This window comes from Elephas maximus, chromosome 19, assembly GCF_024166365.1.
Source record: "Elephas maximus indicus isolate mEleMax1 chromosome 19, mEleMax1 primary haplotype, whole genome shotgun sequence".
NCBI lineage: Eukaryota > Metazoa > Chordata > Mammalia > Proboscidea > Elephantidae > Elephas > Elephas maximus.
In genome coordinates this window covers 42536044-42552426 of record NC_064837.1, presented here as the reverse complement: position 1 = coordinate 42552426, position 16383 = coordinate 42536044, and the positions used below count along the sequence as shown (strand labels likewise).

General features: G+C 41.2%; 2 protein-coding genes across 10 annotated transcripts in view; one reads left to right on the top strand and one right to left on the bottom strand.

The window, feature by feature from the left end:
- The window catches only part of MBTD1 (mbt domain containing 1), a 76163-nt gene extending 60915 nt beyond the window's left edge, over nt 1-15248 (bottom strand). For 3 of the 9 annotated variants that reach the window (XM_049860716.1, XM_049860717.1, XM_049860719.1), the window contains exon 1: nt 14534-14802. In XM_049860716.1, coding sequence (XP_049716673.1) covers nt 14534-14554 — 21 coding nt within the window. In that variant the 5' untranslated portion in view covers nt 14555-14802. The other 6 variants (XM_049860723.1, XM_049860721.1, XM_049860722.1 and 3 more) reach the window with 6 other exon arrangements.
- Nucleotides 15249-15285: 37 nt separating this feature from the next.
- UTP18 (UTP18 small subunit processome component) overlaps nt 15286-16383 on the top strand; it is a 41624-nt gene continuing 40526 nt past the window's right edge. The window contains exon 1 of the mRNA XM_049860731.1: nt 15286-15624. Within this exon, the coding sequence (XP_049716688.1) occupies nt 15286-15624 (339 nt within the window). The remainder of the gene's footprint in view (nt 15625-16383) is intronic.

Below are 16383 nucleotides of genomic sequence, written 5' to 3'. Positions count from 1 at the left end.
ATGATTCTTACTCAAGCCAATCCTTAACTACGATAATTTTCGACCCTAGCACTCCCGCCATATTTATCAGTGGGCACTCTTCTGTAAAGAAAAGCCCCTTTCTTCCTCCTATTTATCCATTTATTATGAGTATTAACTCATGGACTCCTATTTTTTCTTATGGTTTATAATTCCTTACTTTCCTCAATTATTTGGGGGCTAAAATTATTCCAGATTTGTCCAATAGGAGTCCCTTGAAGCCGACTCCTGTGTAACTGTTAATGCCCCTATCATTTTTTGAGCAATTCCTTACTTTCTACCATAACAAGATATTCCAGGCGTTATCTTATACTCATTTCTCTGACACAGCCCTGGAATCAACGCTCTCTTAAAAGCCTTGGCTTCTTCTAGTGGGGGAATAACATTAGAAATAAAGATCCAGATACTAGGTATGCTAATTGCTACTGAGGTTTCTCTTTGTTTCTAGGTGTTTTTGGTAGACAGAGCTAGAATATTAAGACACACGTATGTGATGACATATATTACACACACATACATATTAAGTATTTTAGAAATCATTGAGTTCAAACTTGTATCCACAATTTCAATCCATTCCCACGGAGCTTTTCCTTACCTTCCCACATATCTTATTTGTATCTCTCTTCCTCAACAGGGACAACGCTGGCTCCCAACAAAATCAACACATTTACTTGTTTACTCAATCCTATTATTCTATTCATTTAAGTAGTTTCAGAAGTGCTACACCCATACCACTAAGAAGTCAGAAAACCAAAAGAAAAAAATCTTATTACAATTTAGGATTTCTTTGTAGTTCCTTATCTTAAGGACCAAAGGAAAGAGTACTAAGTTGAAGAGTTGCCTGGACTTAAAAAATCCAGACTTACTGGGCCGGTTGAGACTGGAGGACTCCATGAGACTATTGCCCTGAGTACTCTTTAAACCTTCAACCTAAAGGTTTCTTGGCTAATGCTAATTTATCACCCTGTCATGGGATTGTCCTACTTTCCACTGTATACTCAACCTTACCTGCCATCGCAACTAATGTGCAATCTTGGGGACATAGCAAGAACACGTGAATACCCTGTTTCTCACTGAAATTCTCCCCTCAACTCAGCATTCAATGATAATTCCTGCCAATACAAACATGATGCTGCGAAATGTGAATTTTCCACCTCTAGCACTCCCTCCACATTTGTCAGCATGAAATTATCTCATTGCCCTCTTCTTTCCTTCCTTCCATCTATCTATCCATCCTCACCCACTTCATTTAGCTAGAGAGGCTTATCTATTTTTCGATTTCTTTTCCCCAAAGTTCCAGGATTATTAATATCATGCCTAGTTTTTCAGTTTACTTCATTAATTTCTATTTTTATTATTTCTTTTGGCTTTGTTGTTCTTTTCCTAAGTCGGGAATTTATTTTCATTCTTTTATTTTTATTGATATAGGTGTTTAGGGCTATGAATTTTACTCTGCTCGCCGCTTTAAATGTATTTCACAGATTCTGACAGTTTCACTACTATTATTTTCCAGAAATTCTGTAATTTGTTTGTACTTTTGTTCACCTGAGATGTTAAAAAAAATAAAAGGTATAATTTTTAACACATATCAAGGCAGAACTTTTCTGTCACTCTCAAAAACTCCCTTCTTTCCCTTCCCAGTCACTCTTGCCCTTCCCTCCCCAGGAACCCATGAGTTCTGTCACCACAGGCTAGTTTTGTTTCTCCATTTCCAGATTTGGTTGCTATGAATAAAGCTGCTATGAACATTCCTGTACAAAGCTTTCCGTGAACATACAACAGGCTCTTAAACTTTGAGGTAGAAGTGTCCTTTTGCTTTTCTTATATGTAACGTACTGATGTTTACTTGTGCCCTAAAATACATTCTGTAGGTTTGAAAGAAAGTGTATTATGTATTACAGGGTATGCTGTTGCTAGGTGCCATCTAGTTGGTTCCAACTGATAGCAGTCCTAGGTATAACAGAAAAAAAAGTTGCTCAGTCCTGTGCCACCCTCACAAAAGCAGGTATGTTTGAGCCCATTGTTGTAGCCACTATGTCAGTTCATCTCACTGAAGGTCTTCCTCTTTTTTGCTGACCCTCTACTCTACGAAGCATGATATCCTTATCCAGGGATCGGTCCCTTCTTATAATATGTGCAAAGTATGTGAGGCAAAATCTGGCCATCCTCGTTTCTAAGGAGCATTCTCGTGTACTTCTTCCAAGACGGATCTGTTCATTCTTCTGGTAGTCCATGGTATATTCAATATTCTTTGCCAACACCATAATTCAAATGTGTCAATTCTTCTTCGGTCTTCATTGTCCAGCTTTCATATGCATATGAGGTGACTGAAAATATCATGGCTTGGGCCAGGTGCACCTCAGTCCTCAAAGTGTTATCTTTGCTTTTTAACACTCTAAAGAGATCTTTTGCAGCAGATTTGCCCAATGCAATAGGTTCTTTGATTTCCTAACTGCTCCTTCCATGGCTGTTGACTGTTGATCCAAGTAAAATGAAATCTTTGATGACTTCGATATTTTCTCCACTTATCGTATTGCCAACCTTTCTAGTTGTGAGAATTTTCGTTTTGTTGAGATGTCCTTCAATCCAGATGCTACGTTCTTCTTCACGTAGTCCAGCTTCTCAGATTATTTCTTGAAGATTTGCTCTTTTTAATGTTGTTTAGTTCTTTATCTTTCTTGATATAGTCTTTACACCTTTCTTGAAAGTAACTTGGGTGGTACAAATGGTTAAGCACTTTACTACTAATCAAGAGGTTGGTGGTTCAAACCCACCCAGAGGCACCTCGGAAGACAGGCCTGGCAAACTGCTTCTTAAAGGTCACAGCTTTGAAAATCCTATGGAGCTTTTCTATCCTGCACACATGCGGTTACCATGAGACATAACTGACTGATGGCAACTAACAATAACACCTTTCTTGTGCTGAGAGCATTAAAATCTCCTAATTTTCAGTGTTTCTTTTTACTTCTCCTTGCATTTCCTATAGTTGTTGCTTTATACAGACAATTACTGTGTTATTTGGGGTGTATATATATTTAAACCTGTTATATCTTCATTGTGAATTATAGCTTTTAGCATTATAAACTGTCCTCCTTTATCTTATTGAATGTGTCTTACTGGTTTGACTTGCACTTTGGTACCAGCATTGCCGTTCCTTATTGTTTCCATTTGCCTGGTTTATCTTTGTTCACCCCCTTTTCAGTCACTGTTAGGAGGCTCTTTTATCTATGTTATAAAGCCGAGTTTTTATGTCTGAGCCAACTGAAAATCTTTTTCTCGTAAATGGCGAGGGAATCCTCATTTCTTGATATGACTGATATGTTCAATCTCAATTATGTCACATTGTTTTTAACTACTGGTATGTTATTAAATATTTACCATGGGCTTCCTCTCCCCATTCATGTAGGTTTTCTTGCTGTTTTTAAAATTTTAGTATTTTGGAAGGTTTGTAATTTTTTCCTTCTAGTGCTTAGCTTTCTATATTTTACAGTACCTGGTTCGTTTCTGAAAACCCTAGTGGTATAGCGGTTAAGTGCTATGGCTGCTAACCAAAGGGCTGGCAGTTCGAATCTGCCAGGCGCTCCTTGGAAACTCTATAGGGCAGTTCTACTCTGTCCTATAGGGTCGCTATGAGTCGGAATTGACTCGACAGCACTGGGTTTGGTTTGGTTTTGGTTGGTTCCTTTTTTCTTGTGTAATGTTCTTTACCTGCTCTTTCAGTTTTAGATGGCATCCTTCAACTCGCTCCTAATATCTACGCCTGTTGCCGTCGAGTTGATTCAGACTCACAGTGACCCTACACGACAGGGTAGAACTGCCCCATAGGGTTTCCAAGACTGTAATCTTTATGGAAGCAGACTGACACATCTTTCTCCCACAGAGTAGTTAGGGAATCTGAACTGCTGGCCTTTGGTTAGTAGATGAGCACTTAACCACTGCACAACCAGGGCTCCTTTCCTAATACCTACAGTACAGCCAGTAATCATAATTTAGTTTTTTTTTCCTCTCCCATATTTTTTAGTTGCATTCTACTTTGTCAAAACAATGTTTGTATACTATTCTTCTACCTGTTTCGTGACCCTTGGTTTTAATCCTAGCTAAAAAACAAAACAAAACAAAACAAAAGCAAGCAAACATGAAATACGGTCACAGTCCTTTTGCAGCTTTACTATTTTTTTTTTTTTTTTTGGATGAAGCTCATCACTTAGTAGTTTCCCCAGGAAGGGCTCATGAGTATAGTATTCCTGAGTTCCTGCATTGTCAAAAATGTTTTTCTATAGTATTGATACTTGAAGGACAGTTGGCTGGATATAAAATCCTTTGTTAGCAGTTTCTTTCCTTATGTTGCTCCAGTACTACCTTATTTTATATATTGCTTTTGAGAAATCTGAGACCAGTCTAATTCTCTTGCCCTTATAAGCGACTTCATCTTTTTGCCTGGAGATCCTCACAGTTTTTCTAGCATTTTTAAAGTCGTATAGCTTTACTAGCATAACTTGTGGAGTTTATCTTTCTGGTAGGAACTTTCAACGTACAGATTCAAGTCTTCTTTTTACCTCCAGAAAATTTTCCTCAATTAGTTTTAAATATTAAGTTGTTCTTTTTTCTTCAGGGATTCCAATAACATGTCTTAGCCTTTTTGCTGTGTTTTCCATTTCAATAACAGTGAAGTAAAAAAAGAAAAACTCATTTTCATTCTCTTGCTGTTTTTCAATGCCCTTTATTAGATCTGAATTTGAATCTATTGTTTCTTGGGCATCTTAAAATTTGTCTTCATTTATGGTATGACGATTTTTTTCCCCCTTCTATTTCTTTTGAGTTCAACCAACTCTCAGTTCGTTTCTTTGCTCTTTTCTGTTCTTAGTTTTGTATTTCAAGCGTTTCTTTTAATATCTCAAAATACTAGTTTGAGAATATTTAATTTCACTTAAGAGTGCGCTATCAGTTTTTTTCTGCTTCAAGTTTTTCGTTTGTTGGGCGGTGGATTTCACTAGCTGAAATGGTTTGATTCACATTCCCCCCCTCCCTTAAGGTAGTTCTGTATGGATATACCCTGGTTTTCCTGATGTCTATTCATTTTATGGGCAGAGTTCCAAGTTCAAGAACACTCTCTGCTTGAAGTTTAGTTTCTCTTCTTTTCTGTAGGATTCTTAGTTTCTTCCTTTTACTTCCTCCTTTCTCTACATTGTCATGTCTCCAAGAAGGACCACCCCTTCCCTGTGAAGCAATGCTTATTTAAGGCTGCCAATTCTGGTTCTACGTACTTTTAAGTCCCTCTTTGCAGCCAGTGCTGTGAACTATCAAATCCCAGACCTGTGTTCAGTATTCTGAAATTTAAATATTGGATTTCTTCTTTCTGGGGGTGATTATTATTATTTTTGAGTATATGTGCTTCATCTTAGTCCTCTAGGTCCTTATGTTCTTTCAGTGAGTCAGGTAAGCTGTCCCTTTCCCATTCTTTACTGCCACAGAAATGGGCAGTATGAGCTCTTAAAACTTGGTTTATTTCTCCACTTGCAGGCAATCTGAAAGTTGTGGTAATCTGTCTTCCTAATAATGCTGAAGACATTGGTGGGTGTGGCCTATATGTGCTCCTTGTTAAGTTGACAGGTTTTTTTTGTGTGTGTGGGGGGATGGGTAGGAAAAATCATGATCGGGCTGCTGCTAACTAAACTTCAGACTAAGAAGTCTATACACACATCTTAGCTGCAGTCAATTCTGACTCATGGTGATGCCGGTGTGTAGAGGAGAACCGCTCCATAATGTTTTCAAGAGTGTGATCTTTCAGAAGCAGAGTTCCAGGCCTGTCTTCTGAGGTACCTCTGAGTGAGTCTAAACTTCCAACCTTTTGGCTAGTAGTTGAGCACTTAACTGTGTGTACCACCCAGGTCTCCCAAATAGTGTATTTTAATGTACATATTTTTATTTAAGCAGTGTATTATAATATCTTAGAAATATTGCCTTTTCTGTTTTCTCAAACACTCCATCTGTCAACATCAGATTCACTTTTGTGTTACCTAACAGTCTTCCAGAAAGAGTCTTCATTTTCATGTAATTTGCTTCAGACCTCCATTTTGTCCTGCAGTAATCTACCTGTAATTTTAATAATAACTTCCTATTGGACTCTTTTTGTAACTGATCTGTAAAAGGTCTGTTATAATTATTACTACAACTAACCTTTAAAGAATAATTAGTATGTACCAGTTACATTCTAAGCATTTAATATATAGTAATTCATTTAATCCTTATGGCTATTATTACTCCCATTTTATAGATGAGGAATCAGAGGCCCAAAAAGGCTAAGCAACTTGTCAAGGACACACAGCTATAATGAACACTAAAAACATGAATTCAGAGAATGATTTTAAATCTGTATTAAATATTTACCTACTTTTAGTTTTTTCCTTAATACTGACTGTGTCTGCTAATCTCTGTAAGCACAGAAAACAAGCATCAAATACGACTGTTTCAGGTAACAAGCCTTTTTGAGCACGTTGTTTTTCAAAATACAGCAACTGAAAAATCATCACACGACTATTTAAGGTCTTGACCATAAGATGATGGAATGACTGCAGGTGGGGAAATCTTGCCTCATTTTGGGGCATATATGGTAACTCCTCATCCATGACAAAGTCAACAGAATACATTTTAAAATTCATAAACTAAATGAGTAATATAAGTCTAATATTTAGAACTACGATGACATACATTGGATGAAAAGCTAAAATAATTGAAAGTAGTTGTCTCATGGGGTCTGAACCCTTTTCGGAACACTTTCCGTGCTGCTTAACATTGTAAAATGAAGTACATGCATTACTCCCACAAAAATAAAAATTAATTTTTATAAGGTATATGCCTTACGCTTTTTTAATCATTCATAGAATTAGTAAAAACAGAACAGACTGTGATCGCTTTTACTGGCAAGTGCATGTGTGGGAGAAATCGCACTCACATACTCTAGGTAGGAATGAAAATTGACGCCACCTTTGTGGATGGCAATTTGGCATTACAGGCAGTCCCTGAGTTAGCAAGGTCCTACTTATCCCTGTAAAACCTATCACATAATAAAAATTCGAGGTACGTACAATGGTTTGAAAAAACAAATGGTTGCTACTTTGTGACACACGCCAAAACGTTATTACTGTATTACTATGCTACGGATGTTTTAGTGTATCTGGAAGTGTTTAATGTTTTTCATGCATAGAAAGATATACTACATACTAAGATAAACATTCGACCAACTGATGTTTGATATGAACCGTACCTAACTGTTCTGACTTGAGTACAAATTTGACTTAAAGACAGACTTCAGAGCAGAACTCATTTATAATCTGGGGACTGCCTGTAGGTATGAAAACTTAAAATGTCTTTCAGCCAGATAATTCCACTTCTAGGAATTGGTCCTCCAAAAGTGTTCATACAAGTACAGAAGAATGTTTTCTGTAGCGATAATGCAATAGTGAAAAACCAGAGATGATCTAACCATCAGGAGGGGAATGATTAGCAACAGGTAAGCTGCTGGGTGACTGATACACCTATGTTTATATATGCATTCTGAAAGGTCCCAGAAGGAACAGCTAAACTTACAGTTTGAAAGCTGGATGGGAGGGTGATTTTAACTTTCCTATATTTTTAGTTTTTTTCTTAACAGCAAATATACTTCTATAATAAAAAACAAAAAATAATGCTTTTATAGTAACAAAATGGAAGAAGGACTTAAAAAACTACAGTGGAATTTCATTTTCTTACTGCAATTGTCAACTAGATGAACGTGCCTCCCTACAAAATCTACAAGATTATTAACAGGTGTAATCATTAATTCACTGATAAAATCAAACAAAAGTTCCAGTAAAACTGTAAACTTCTCTAGGAGAAATTCTACAGAGAATATCTGAGATTCTACATGTACGATGTATACATAAGCAACCAAATAATAACAGCATAGTTTCAATTTGAAACAAACTCATCCAAGTTAGCTAACTCTTCATTCCCCAAGCCAACAGAAAGTAGTGGTCCACATCATTTTGGAAGTTTTATATTTAGCTCTGGAACATTTATTTTTTAAAAACAGGTTTAAAGGTTATATGAGAGAGTTCATAAAGTTAAAAATGTTAATAGATACTCTATAACGGCTGGATTCAGTAGGAGCTACAAAGCTATTTGGCTTTTGCTGCTCTCTTCCTCATTCCACCATCAAGATGGAAACAGTCTAGCATAGTGACATAACTCACTGCCTTATACAGCAATGCTATCATTCTTTCTAAGCTTACTATTATAAGGAAAACAAATGCTAAGGATTTGGGATTATTGGTTTTGGTTTTCCCTGAGTTGACTGTGAAAGGAGAATAAATTCATGCCAATAATACAATCATGAGGAAACTGAAAAGTACCCAGGAGAATGAAAGGAGAGATACAATATTCTAAGATTCAAAGCAATAGTGAGGAGAATAAAGCAAATTCTTTGATAGTTAGAAGAAATACAAATTTCTGCCTTAAGTTCTGATTCAATGACTGAAATAACTTTAGACATAATAATTAATTCATGTCTTAGAGTTCGCCTCTCTTCCAAATAAGAAAAATACGGCTTACCTATAGGAGTGATGTATGACAAAATAATTCACGTGAAAGGGTTTTCAGCTCTTCAGAAGAAAACTACAAATCTTTAAGTATGAGCCCGAAAAGCTAATTAAAAATAAGATGACTACGTCAAAATTAAGTCCAAAACAGTATCCAACAGGGCCTTTAAGACTTACATTAAAAGCTATCAATTTTACACCAAATAACAGAACTCTAAGGTTCAGTTTGTGGTACAAAGCCAACGAATTAACTGGAGCCATCAAGTAAGGCCGCTTATTAATACATTAACATAGTGAAAATAAGTTAAAACTGGTTATTCAGCACACCGATTTGATACAACCCAGAAACACTGATGTAAAATGACGACAGTCTCTTGTTTATCTTTTAAAATATGTATTTGGAGCTGGCTGCTCAGAAGTTATGTAATCACTGAATAACTATATGATATTAAAAATGAAACAAAATTGGATTAAACACATACATAAGGGGACTATTCTCTGGGGTATAATCTGTAACTAGCAAACCAAAGCTTTGAAATCTAACAGATCGTATCAACCAATATTTATTGAGCAATATATACGTATTAAGCACCACAAATACAAAGAAGTGTTACACTCAATATGCCTGGTCTACAACTAGAGTGTAAACTGGCCAAATAGTTGAGGGAACAAGAAGTACTAAATTAACTAAACCTATATGAAAAATGACAAATGAATATATACTGTTCATAGTAAGTTCTGTAAGTGCAGGAACTAGATAACAGTGAAAAGGGAGAAAGAGGAGATTTGGGGAAGCTATCTCAGCATTTTTATTATGGCAGTTTACATTATAGTAGCTTACATTGTTTTAATACAGCAGTTATCACACATCTGATTGGAGATTTATATAAATCTCACGAAGGAGGCAGGGCCGATGCTCACCCCATTTTCTAAACGACGAAACTGAGGTTTCAAGAAATAAGGCAATTTGCCCAAGATCACACGTGGGCCAGGAGGTGGCAGAGCCAGAGTGAGAGCCCAGTCAGTTTGGAGACTTCGTCCAGAGCTCATTTCTACTAAATCCTAAATTATCAATACAGTGAGAACTCAGAGAAGAGAGCTCAGAAATCTCCTAATGCAGCATTTCCCTGACCAATCTGATAAAAAAAACTTTTCTGGGGCATGCATTAAAAACAGACTCTCAGGCTCCACTGCAGACCTACTGAATCATAAACTCCAGAAGAGAAACTGTATTCTTAACCAGAGCCCCAAGAGGTGATGCTCATCAGCAGTTAAGTTTGGGAAATACTGTTCTTTACCTGCAATATCCAATATGGCAGCTACCAGCCACACGTGGCTACTTAAGTTGATTAAAACAATAAAATAAAAAATTCAGTTCCTCAGTTGCACTGAAAACAAAAACAAACAAACAAAAACAAACCCACTGCCATTGAGCTGAGTCAATTCCAACTCATGGCAACCCTACAGGACAGAGTGGAACTGGCCCACAGGGTTTCCAAGGAGCCGCTGGTAGATCTGAACCGAACCACTGCGTGCCACCAGGGCTCCTCAGCAGCACTAGCTACATTTTTTTCTGTTTTGTTTTTTTAAAATACTTTTTATTGTGCTTTAAGGGAAAATTTACAAATCAAGTCAGTCTCTCACACAAAAACCCATATACACCTTGCTACACACTCCCAATTACTCTCCCTCCCCTCTCTTTTCGTGTCCTTTTCGCCAGCTTCTAACCCTCTACCCTCTCATCTCCCCTCCAAGTAGGAGATGCCAACACAGTCTCAAGTGTCCACCTGACCCAAGAAGCTCACTCCTCACCAGCATCCCTCTCCAACCCATTGTCCAGTCCAATCCACGTCTGAAGAGTTGGCTTCGGGAATGGTTCCTGTCCTGAGGCAACAGAAGGTCTGGGGGCCATGACCTCTGGGGTCCTTCCAGTCTCAGTCAGACCATTAAGTCTGGTCTTAGGAGAATTTGGGGTCTGCATCCCACTGCTCTCCTGCTCCCTCAGGGGTTCTCTGTTGTGTTCCCTGTCAGGGCAGTCATCAGTTGTAGCCGGGCACCATCTAGTTCTTCTGGTCTCAAGATGATGTAGTCTCTGGTTCATGTGGCTCTTTCTGTCTCTTGGGCTCGTAATCACCTTGTGTCCTTGGTGTTCTTCATCCTCCTTTGATTCAGGTGGGTTGAGACCAACTGATGCATCTTAGATGGCTGCTTGCTAGCGTTTAGGACCCCAGACGCCACTCTTCAAAGTGGGATGCAGAATGTTTTCTTAACAGATTTTATTATGTCAACTGATTTAGATATCCCCTGAAACCATGGTCCCCCAACCCCTGCCCCTGCTACATTGGCCTTCGAAGCATTCAGTTTATTCAGGAAACTTCTTTGCTTTTCATTTAGTCCAATTGTGCTGACCTTCCCTGTACTGTGTGCCGTCTTTCCCTTAACCTAAAGTAGTTCTTATGTACTATCTAATTAGTGAATACCCCTCTCCCACCCTCCCTTCCTCCCCTCTCTCGTAACCACAAAAGAATGTTTTCTTCTTATTTCTCGAGTTTTTAAAATAGTGGTCTTATACAATATTTATCTTTTTGCAACTGACTAATTTCACTCAGCATAATACCTTCCAGGTTCCTCCATGTTATGAAATGTTTCAGATTCCTTACTGTTCTTTATTGATGTGTAGTATTCCATTGTATGAATATACCATAATTTATCCATTCATCCGTTGATGGGCACCTTGGTTGCTTCCACGTTTTTGCTATTCTAAACAGTACTAGCTACGTTTTAATTGTCCAACAACCACAGGTGGCTAGTACCATGCTGGACAGCACCATCGGTACAGAAAGTTCTATTGGGCAATGCCGATTCTAGACCAACCCTTCGACTGTGAACATAAGGAAACTGAGGTACAGGATCTTGTCTAACAAGTGCCATGGAGCTAGTCTGCAGCAGAACTGCAACTCTCCCCCAGTCTGCCAGTGTCCCTCTTACTTGTCATGTCCCACCTCAAATTCAGGGTTTATTTAAATAAGTTTCCTTCTCTCCCTTTCCCTTCCCACAAAGTAAGAGAAAGTCCAAATTTGTGAAGAAAAAAATTCTCGCAAACAGCTTATTCAAGAATTATGATTAGATTTTTAAAGCCAATCTGCACTCTTTATATAAAATCACAGTAGTCTTAGACAGCTAAGAATGCCCTGGTGTTAGACATAGCTTGTTGTATTTATTTTACGTCCTTCCTCTTCTACTGGGCTGATGTTTCATCTCCCTTTTAGATGTGAAACCCTGAAACCAATGATATATACTGACTGGCCTGACTTGAAATTATAAGTGAAAAGATTAAGTTTTATAGTACTAGCAAACATTTTAAATTGAGAAACAAAGAGCAACCCCAAGAATAGTAACTTGCCTACAAATGTGGTCATTCAGGCCATTGAACACTCTTGGCTTTTAGTGTTTCAGTGGTTCAGTATTATAACATTAACAACATTTTTATTTCTGAAAGTTTTTCTTTTCTTGATCCTTACAATGTTTTTAAACAATATAAAATAGTTTTGTTTTAATTTCCAATGTATCTAAGGAACTAAAAGCACCTAAACCTCTAGGAAGGTTCAAAAACTAATCAGGCCAATATATACTCAGTCATGACAGAATTTTACCAGCGTCGTCTTTAAAAATAAAACCAGTTGTTCCTGTCTAGTATGTTCAGAATGCAAATATCTCCAAAGTCAGACAACTTAAGTCATGACAGTTCATGTCTAAAGGAAAACAATGTGCAACTCCATAGTAATTAAAACTTTAAAGACCCAACCATACAGTCCCCCCCCCACTATCCAGTATTCAATTCCATGTTAAATCCTAATAATTATATTTAGAGAAAAAATTGTATTTCAAAGTGTCCATAAAATAAAACACTGGGCAGTTAAAGGAAACAGTCTAACATAATACTTAAGAACACTTACTCAAAAATTTTCCTCATATTTTGGGAGGTGCCCAAAAGCCTTGAGTATGGGGTTCTGTACAAATACAAGTGACTTGTTATTCAGAGAAAGGAGGTTGTGCAAAAAAAAAAAGCTATTTTCTTTCTAAACACTCTTTGGTATTGAGGTAAGCAAGAACAAAAACACAGTCTAAGCACACAAGAGAGAAGCAACAGTCTCTTTTAAGTCACGAAAGGGGGGTGGGAAAATATCTGTGCTCTCACATTTTAAACAGGGACAGGAGAGCTTAAACTGAAGCAAAAATTTATTCTCTAGGTTTTAGACTTGCTACGTTACTTCTATACTACATCTGTTATGCCCTAACTCCCACTTTACCATATTAGGAAGAGAAAACATTTGCCCCAAGATCCTTTTGCCAATAAAACTACTTTTGGAGGCAGCATAGCTCATCAAGTGAAAGTAAACATTAGAAAATTGCAAGTGACAACAGCTTAAATCAAACTACCGGGAAACCGAATTACCGCAACTATCAAGTGATAAATACCAGTCATACTACCGTATGGTCATACTACTGTATGGAATGTTTAAAATATTGCAAACGCTAAACAAATATTAAAGTGCTGCATCAATTCCAGATCTCATGAAAAACAGGGCAGTCTAAGAAAAAAAAAAAAAAAGAATGAACTACAGAGGAAGGGGCCTTGGAAGGAAGGCCAGCTTGCAAGAAACACATAGGTTAAGGGTCGGGGTAGAGAAGGCGCACTTCTTAACATCCCTCTACCAAGAGATGCTTGTAACAACTTCAGCACTACCCACTACCCCCCATAGGCGATTTTAGGCTTCCTTAGGGAAAAGGATTTAGGCAACACACAAATGTGCTTTGAGACAGGAGAACTACGGAGATAATGCTGAAATTTCTAACTTTAAAAAGATGCACTAGCCAGAGAAAACAGCTGTGAAATCCCCAAAAGGCCCAATTCTCTAGCTTTTTGTAGAAAAACAGCAATCATCTTCAGACATGTAAGCCAGGACACCTGAAAGTGACCCAGCGAAGTTTTTGGCTGGCCCTCACTTATCTCTCAAACCTTCCTTCCCCTACTTCCCTGCTGTTCTTTCCTGGCACACAAAATATATAGGCCAATGAGCGGTGGGTGGGTGAGGAGGATGTGAGAAAAAATTTGAGAAGTAAAAAAAGGAGCAACTTAACAAGGACACTGAATGAGACTGAAGGGTCTAATAAGGGCAAGCAACACAAACAAGAACTACTGGAAAACGAAACGGGCTTTCCTGGGCAGTTGCGACCGCTCGGTGTTCCCAGGGTTTAAGCAGAGGTCAGACTACCTACCACTTGTCAGAGAGGCTGCAGAGGGGACGGCTGCTTGGGGTGACCTCTAACGTCTCTTCCGACTCTGAAACGTTAGGATTCTCATTTCACAAAACAGAATTCAATGGTCACAGAAGCCCACCGACTTAAAGCCCTTCGAGCCGAGGGCCTAGGCGGCTGTTTCCCAAACACCACTCCCACCTCTCCCTCCCACACGTGCCCACCCCGCCCCCTTTCAATATTTCCACCTCCACGTGCGAAAGGCCTCGCGGCACTGACCCCAAAGCAGATAGGCGCCTCCCCCCTCAGGGGACTAAAACTGTGCCTCCTCCGAGGGGAATGAGGGCTCCACTCTCCCACCTCGGGCAGCTAAGAAAGGGAAAAGTCCCCCATCCCGCCAACCCCCCACGTCAGAACAGGGGGAAAGGGGGAAAAAGAGAAAAACTTTCTCCAAATTTCCTCCCAAAGAGTGGAGGGGGTAGAGAGAATCCCAGCGAGGCCGGGCGGAGGAGAAGGGGGGGAGGGGAGCCCTTGAATCGTTTAACGGCCAGTAGGGGGAGGGGGAACTCCGGGGGTTGAGGGGGCGTGGGATGGAGAAACAGGCCTGGGAGCTGAGGTCAGAGAGCTGCAGGCGTCCCCCCCACCTTGCACACAAAGCGGCCGCCGCGCTCGGCTCTCACCAGATCCTTTGTGTTTTCCATCAGGGCCTCATGGGTAGGGGTTGTCCGTGCTCCCCAGGCCCGCGGCGCCCCCTCCCCGCGCTGGGGGCAGGCGCCTCTACCCGGGACTGCAGTGACCACAGGGGCCCCCAGCTGGGCCCAGACCGGTGGCAGCTGCGGCAGCCCCCGGATTTCCCCCCTTTAACTCGGGTGGCCCCAGGATATCAACAACATTAGCATAGCCCTCCCTCCGCAGCGCGCCTGCGCCGTGACCCGCGCCCCGATTGGCCCACTTCCCTACATACCCTCCTTTCTCTCTTCCAGCGTGGGACCCTCTGCAGGCGCCGTACGCTAAGGGCCGTACCAAGACGAAGGGGTGGAAAAAGAAATCGGAGCTTTGGTTAAGCCAGGTGCTTCAAGTCAAGAGCAAGAGTAAAAGTTTCATTCAGTCATCCCAGTTCATACTCTGGCTTTCTAGTACTCCTTTCAAGGTGCTGCAGCTGCAACGTTGTGTTGGAAAAATTTTCCACTCCTGTCACGCCGCTTCCCCCTACACCCGGAAGATTGGCCCTCCCGGAGGAACTCCCACAGGGGGAGGGGCACACGAGGGGAGTGGGCGTTACGTAGGGAGGTAGTGTTGGGTCACGTGCTAAGAGGCTGCGCAGGCTCCTTTCGGCCTCCCCCGGGCCTCTGTGGCAAAGGAAAGCAAGGCGTCCCGGCGCATGCGTAGTGAGGTTCCACGTGAGCGCCTGCGTTTCTTCTGAAACCCAACGATGCCGCCGGAGCGAAGGAACCGAATGAAACCGGACCGGCGTACCAGAGGGAAGCCAGACCGGAAGACTCCAAGGAAGCCGAACCGGAGAACCGCAGCGAGGCCGGACGGACCGGCCCCAAAGGCTGCCCCTTCATTCCAGCGGAAACCACCGGCCCGGCCGAGCGCGGCGACCGCTACAATAGCAGTCGCTGTGGAGGAGGAGAGGCGGCTCCGGCAGCAGAACCGTCTGGCGTTGGAGGACGACAAACCGGCCGTGGAGCGGTGCCTAGAGGAGCTGGTCTTCGGCGACGTCGAGGACGACGAGGACACGCTGCTGCGGCGTCTTCGGGGCCCGCGGGTGAGGGAGGCCGCGGCGCGCGGGCTGGGCGCGCTCGGGCGGGGCGCGCGGAGGGCGGTGAGGCTCCGGGGGCGGAGCCTGGGCGACCTGCGGCGGCGGGAGCGTTCAGGTGGGAGGGCGCCGAGAAGGCGGGCGCCGAGGGGCGCCTCCGTGCGGACCTCGAGTCCTGCCTGGCTCCGAACTGAAAGTCCCGGGAGGGCGGAGACCGCGCCTTTCTCCGCCCCGGTGGAAGGCGCTGGACACGAATGTCGTGGTCGGGAGCATCTTTCGCGGCTCTGCTTAACTCTGCCAAAACTCAGTGTTTTATCCAACTGGGTGGGTCACCTCCCTGAGTCGCCTGCCGAGCTTGTTAATATGGATTGCGGAGTTCCACTGTGTTTGTGGAACTAGAATTCGTGGCCACGTTCCTGGGGATCTATTTTAGCAACCTCTCTAGGTGATTATTTCTCGCACCAACTTTTGAGAAGTACAGTGTATTCGTTTATTCAGGAAGTATTTGTGATCCTGTTGGGTCTAGGTACTCTTTAGCAGTGGCAGGCTGGGTGATTGATTTTAATTTTTTACGCTCAAAGAAGTCATTCTTTTTATTCTGTATTTGGCTTTTATGCTCAGCCATTGTTCTAGGTGCTGGAGGAGACGTAGTAATGTTTAACACTGTCAAGAATCCTTGTTTTCTTGTAGCTTATGTACTATTGGTAGAAACGAGATAAAGGAGATAAAAACATGGGTAAAATTTAAGTATGTTGGTGACCAAAGAGA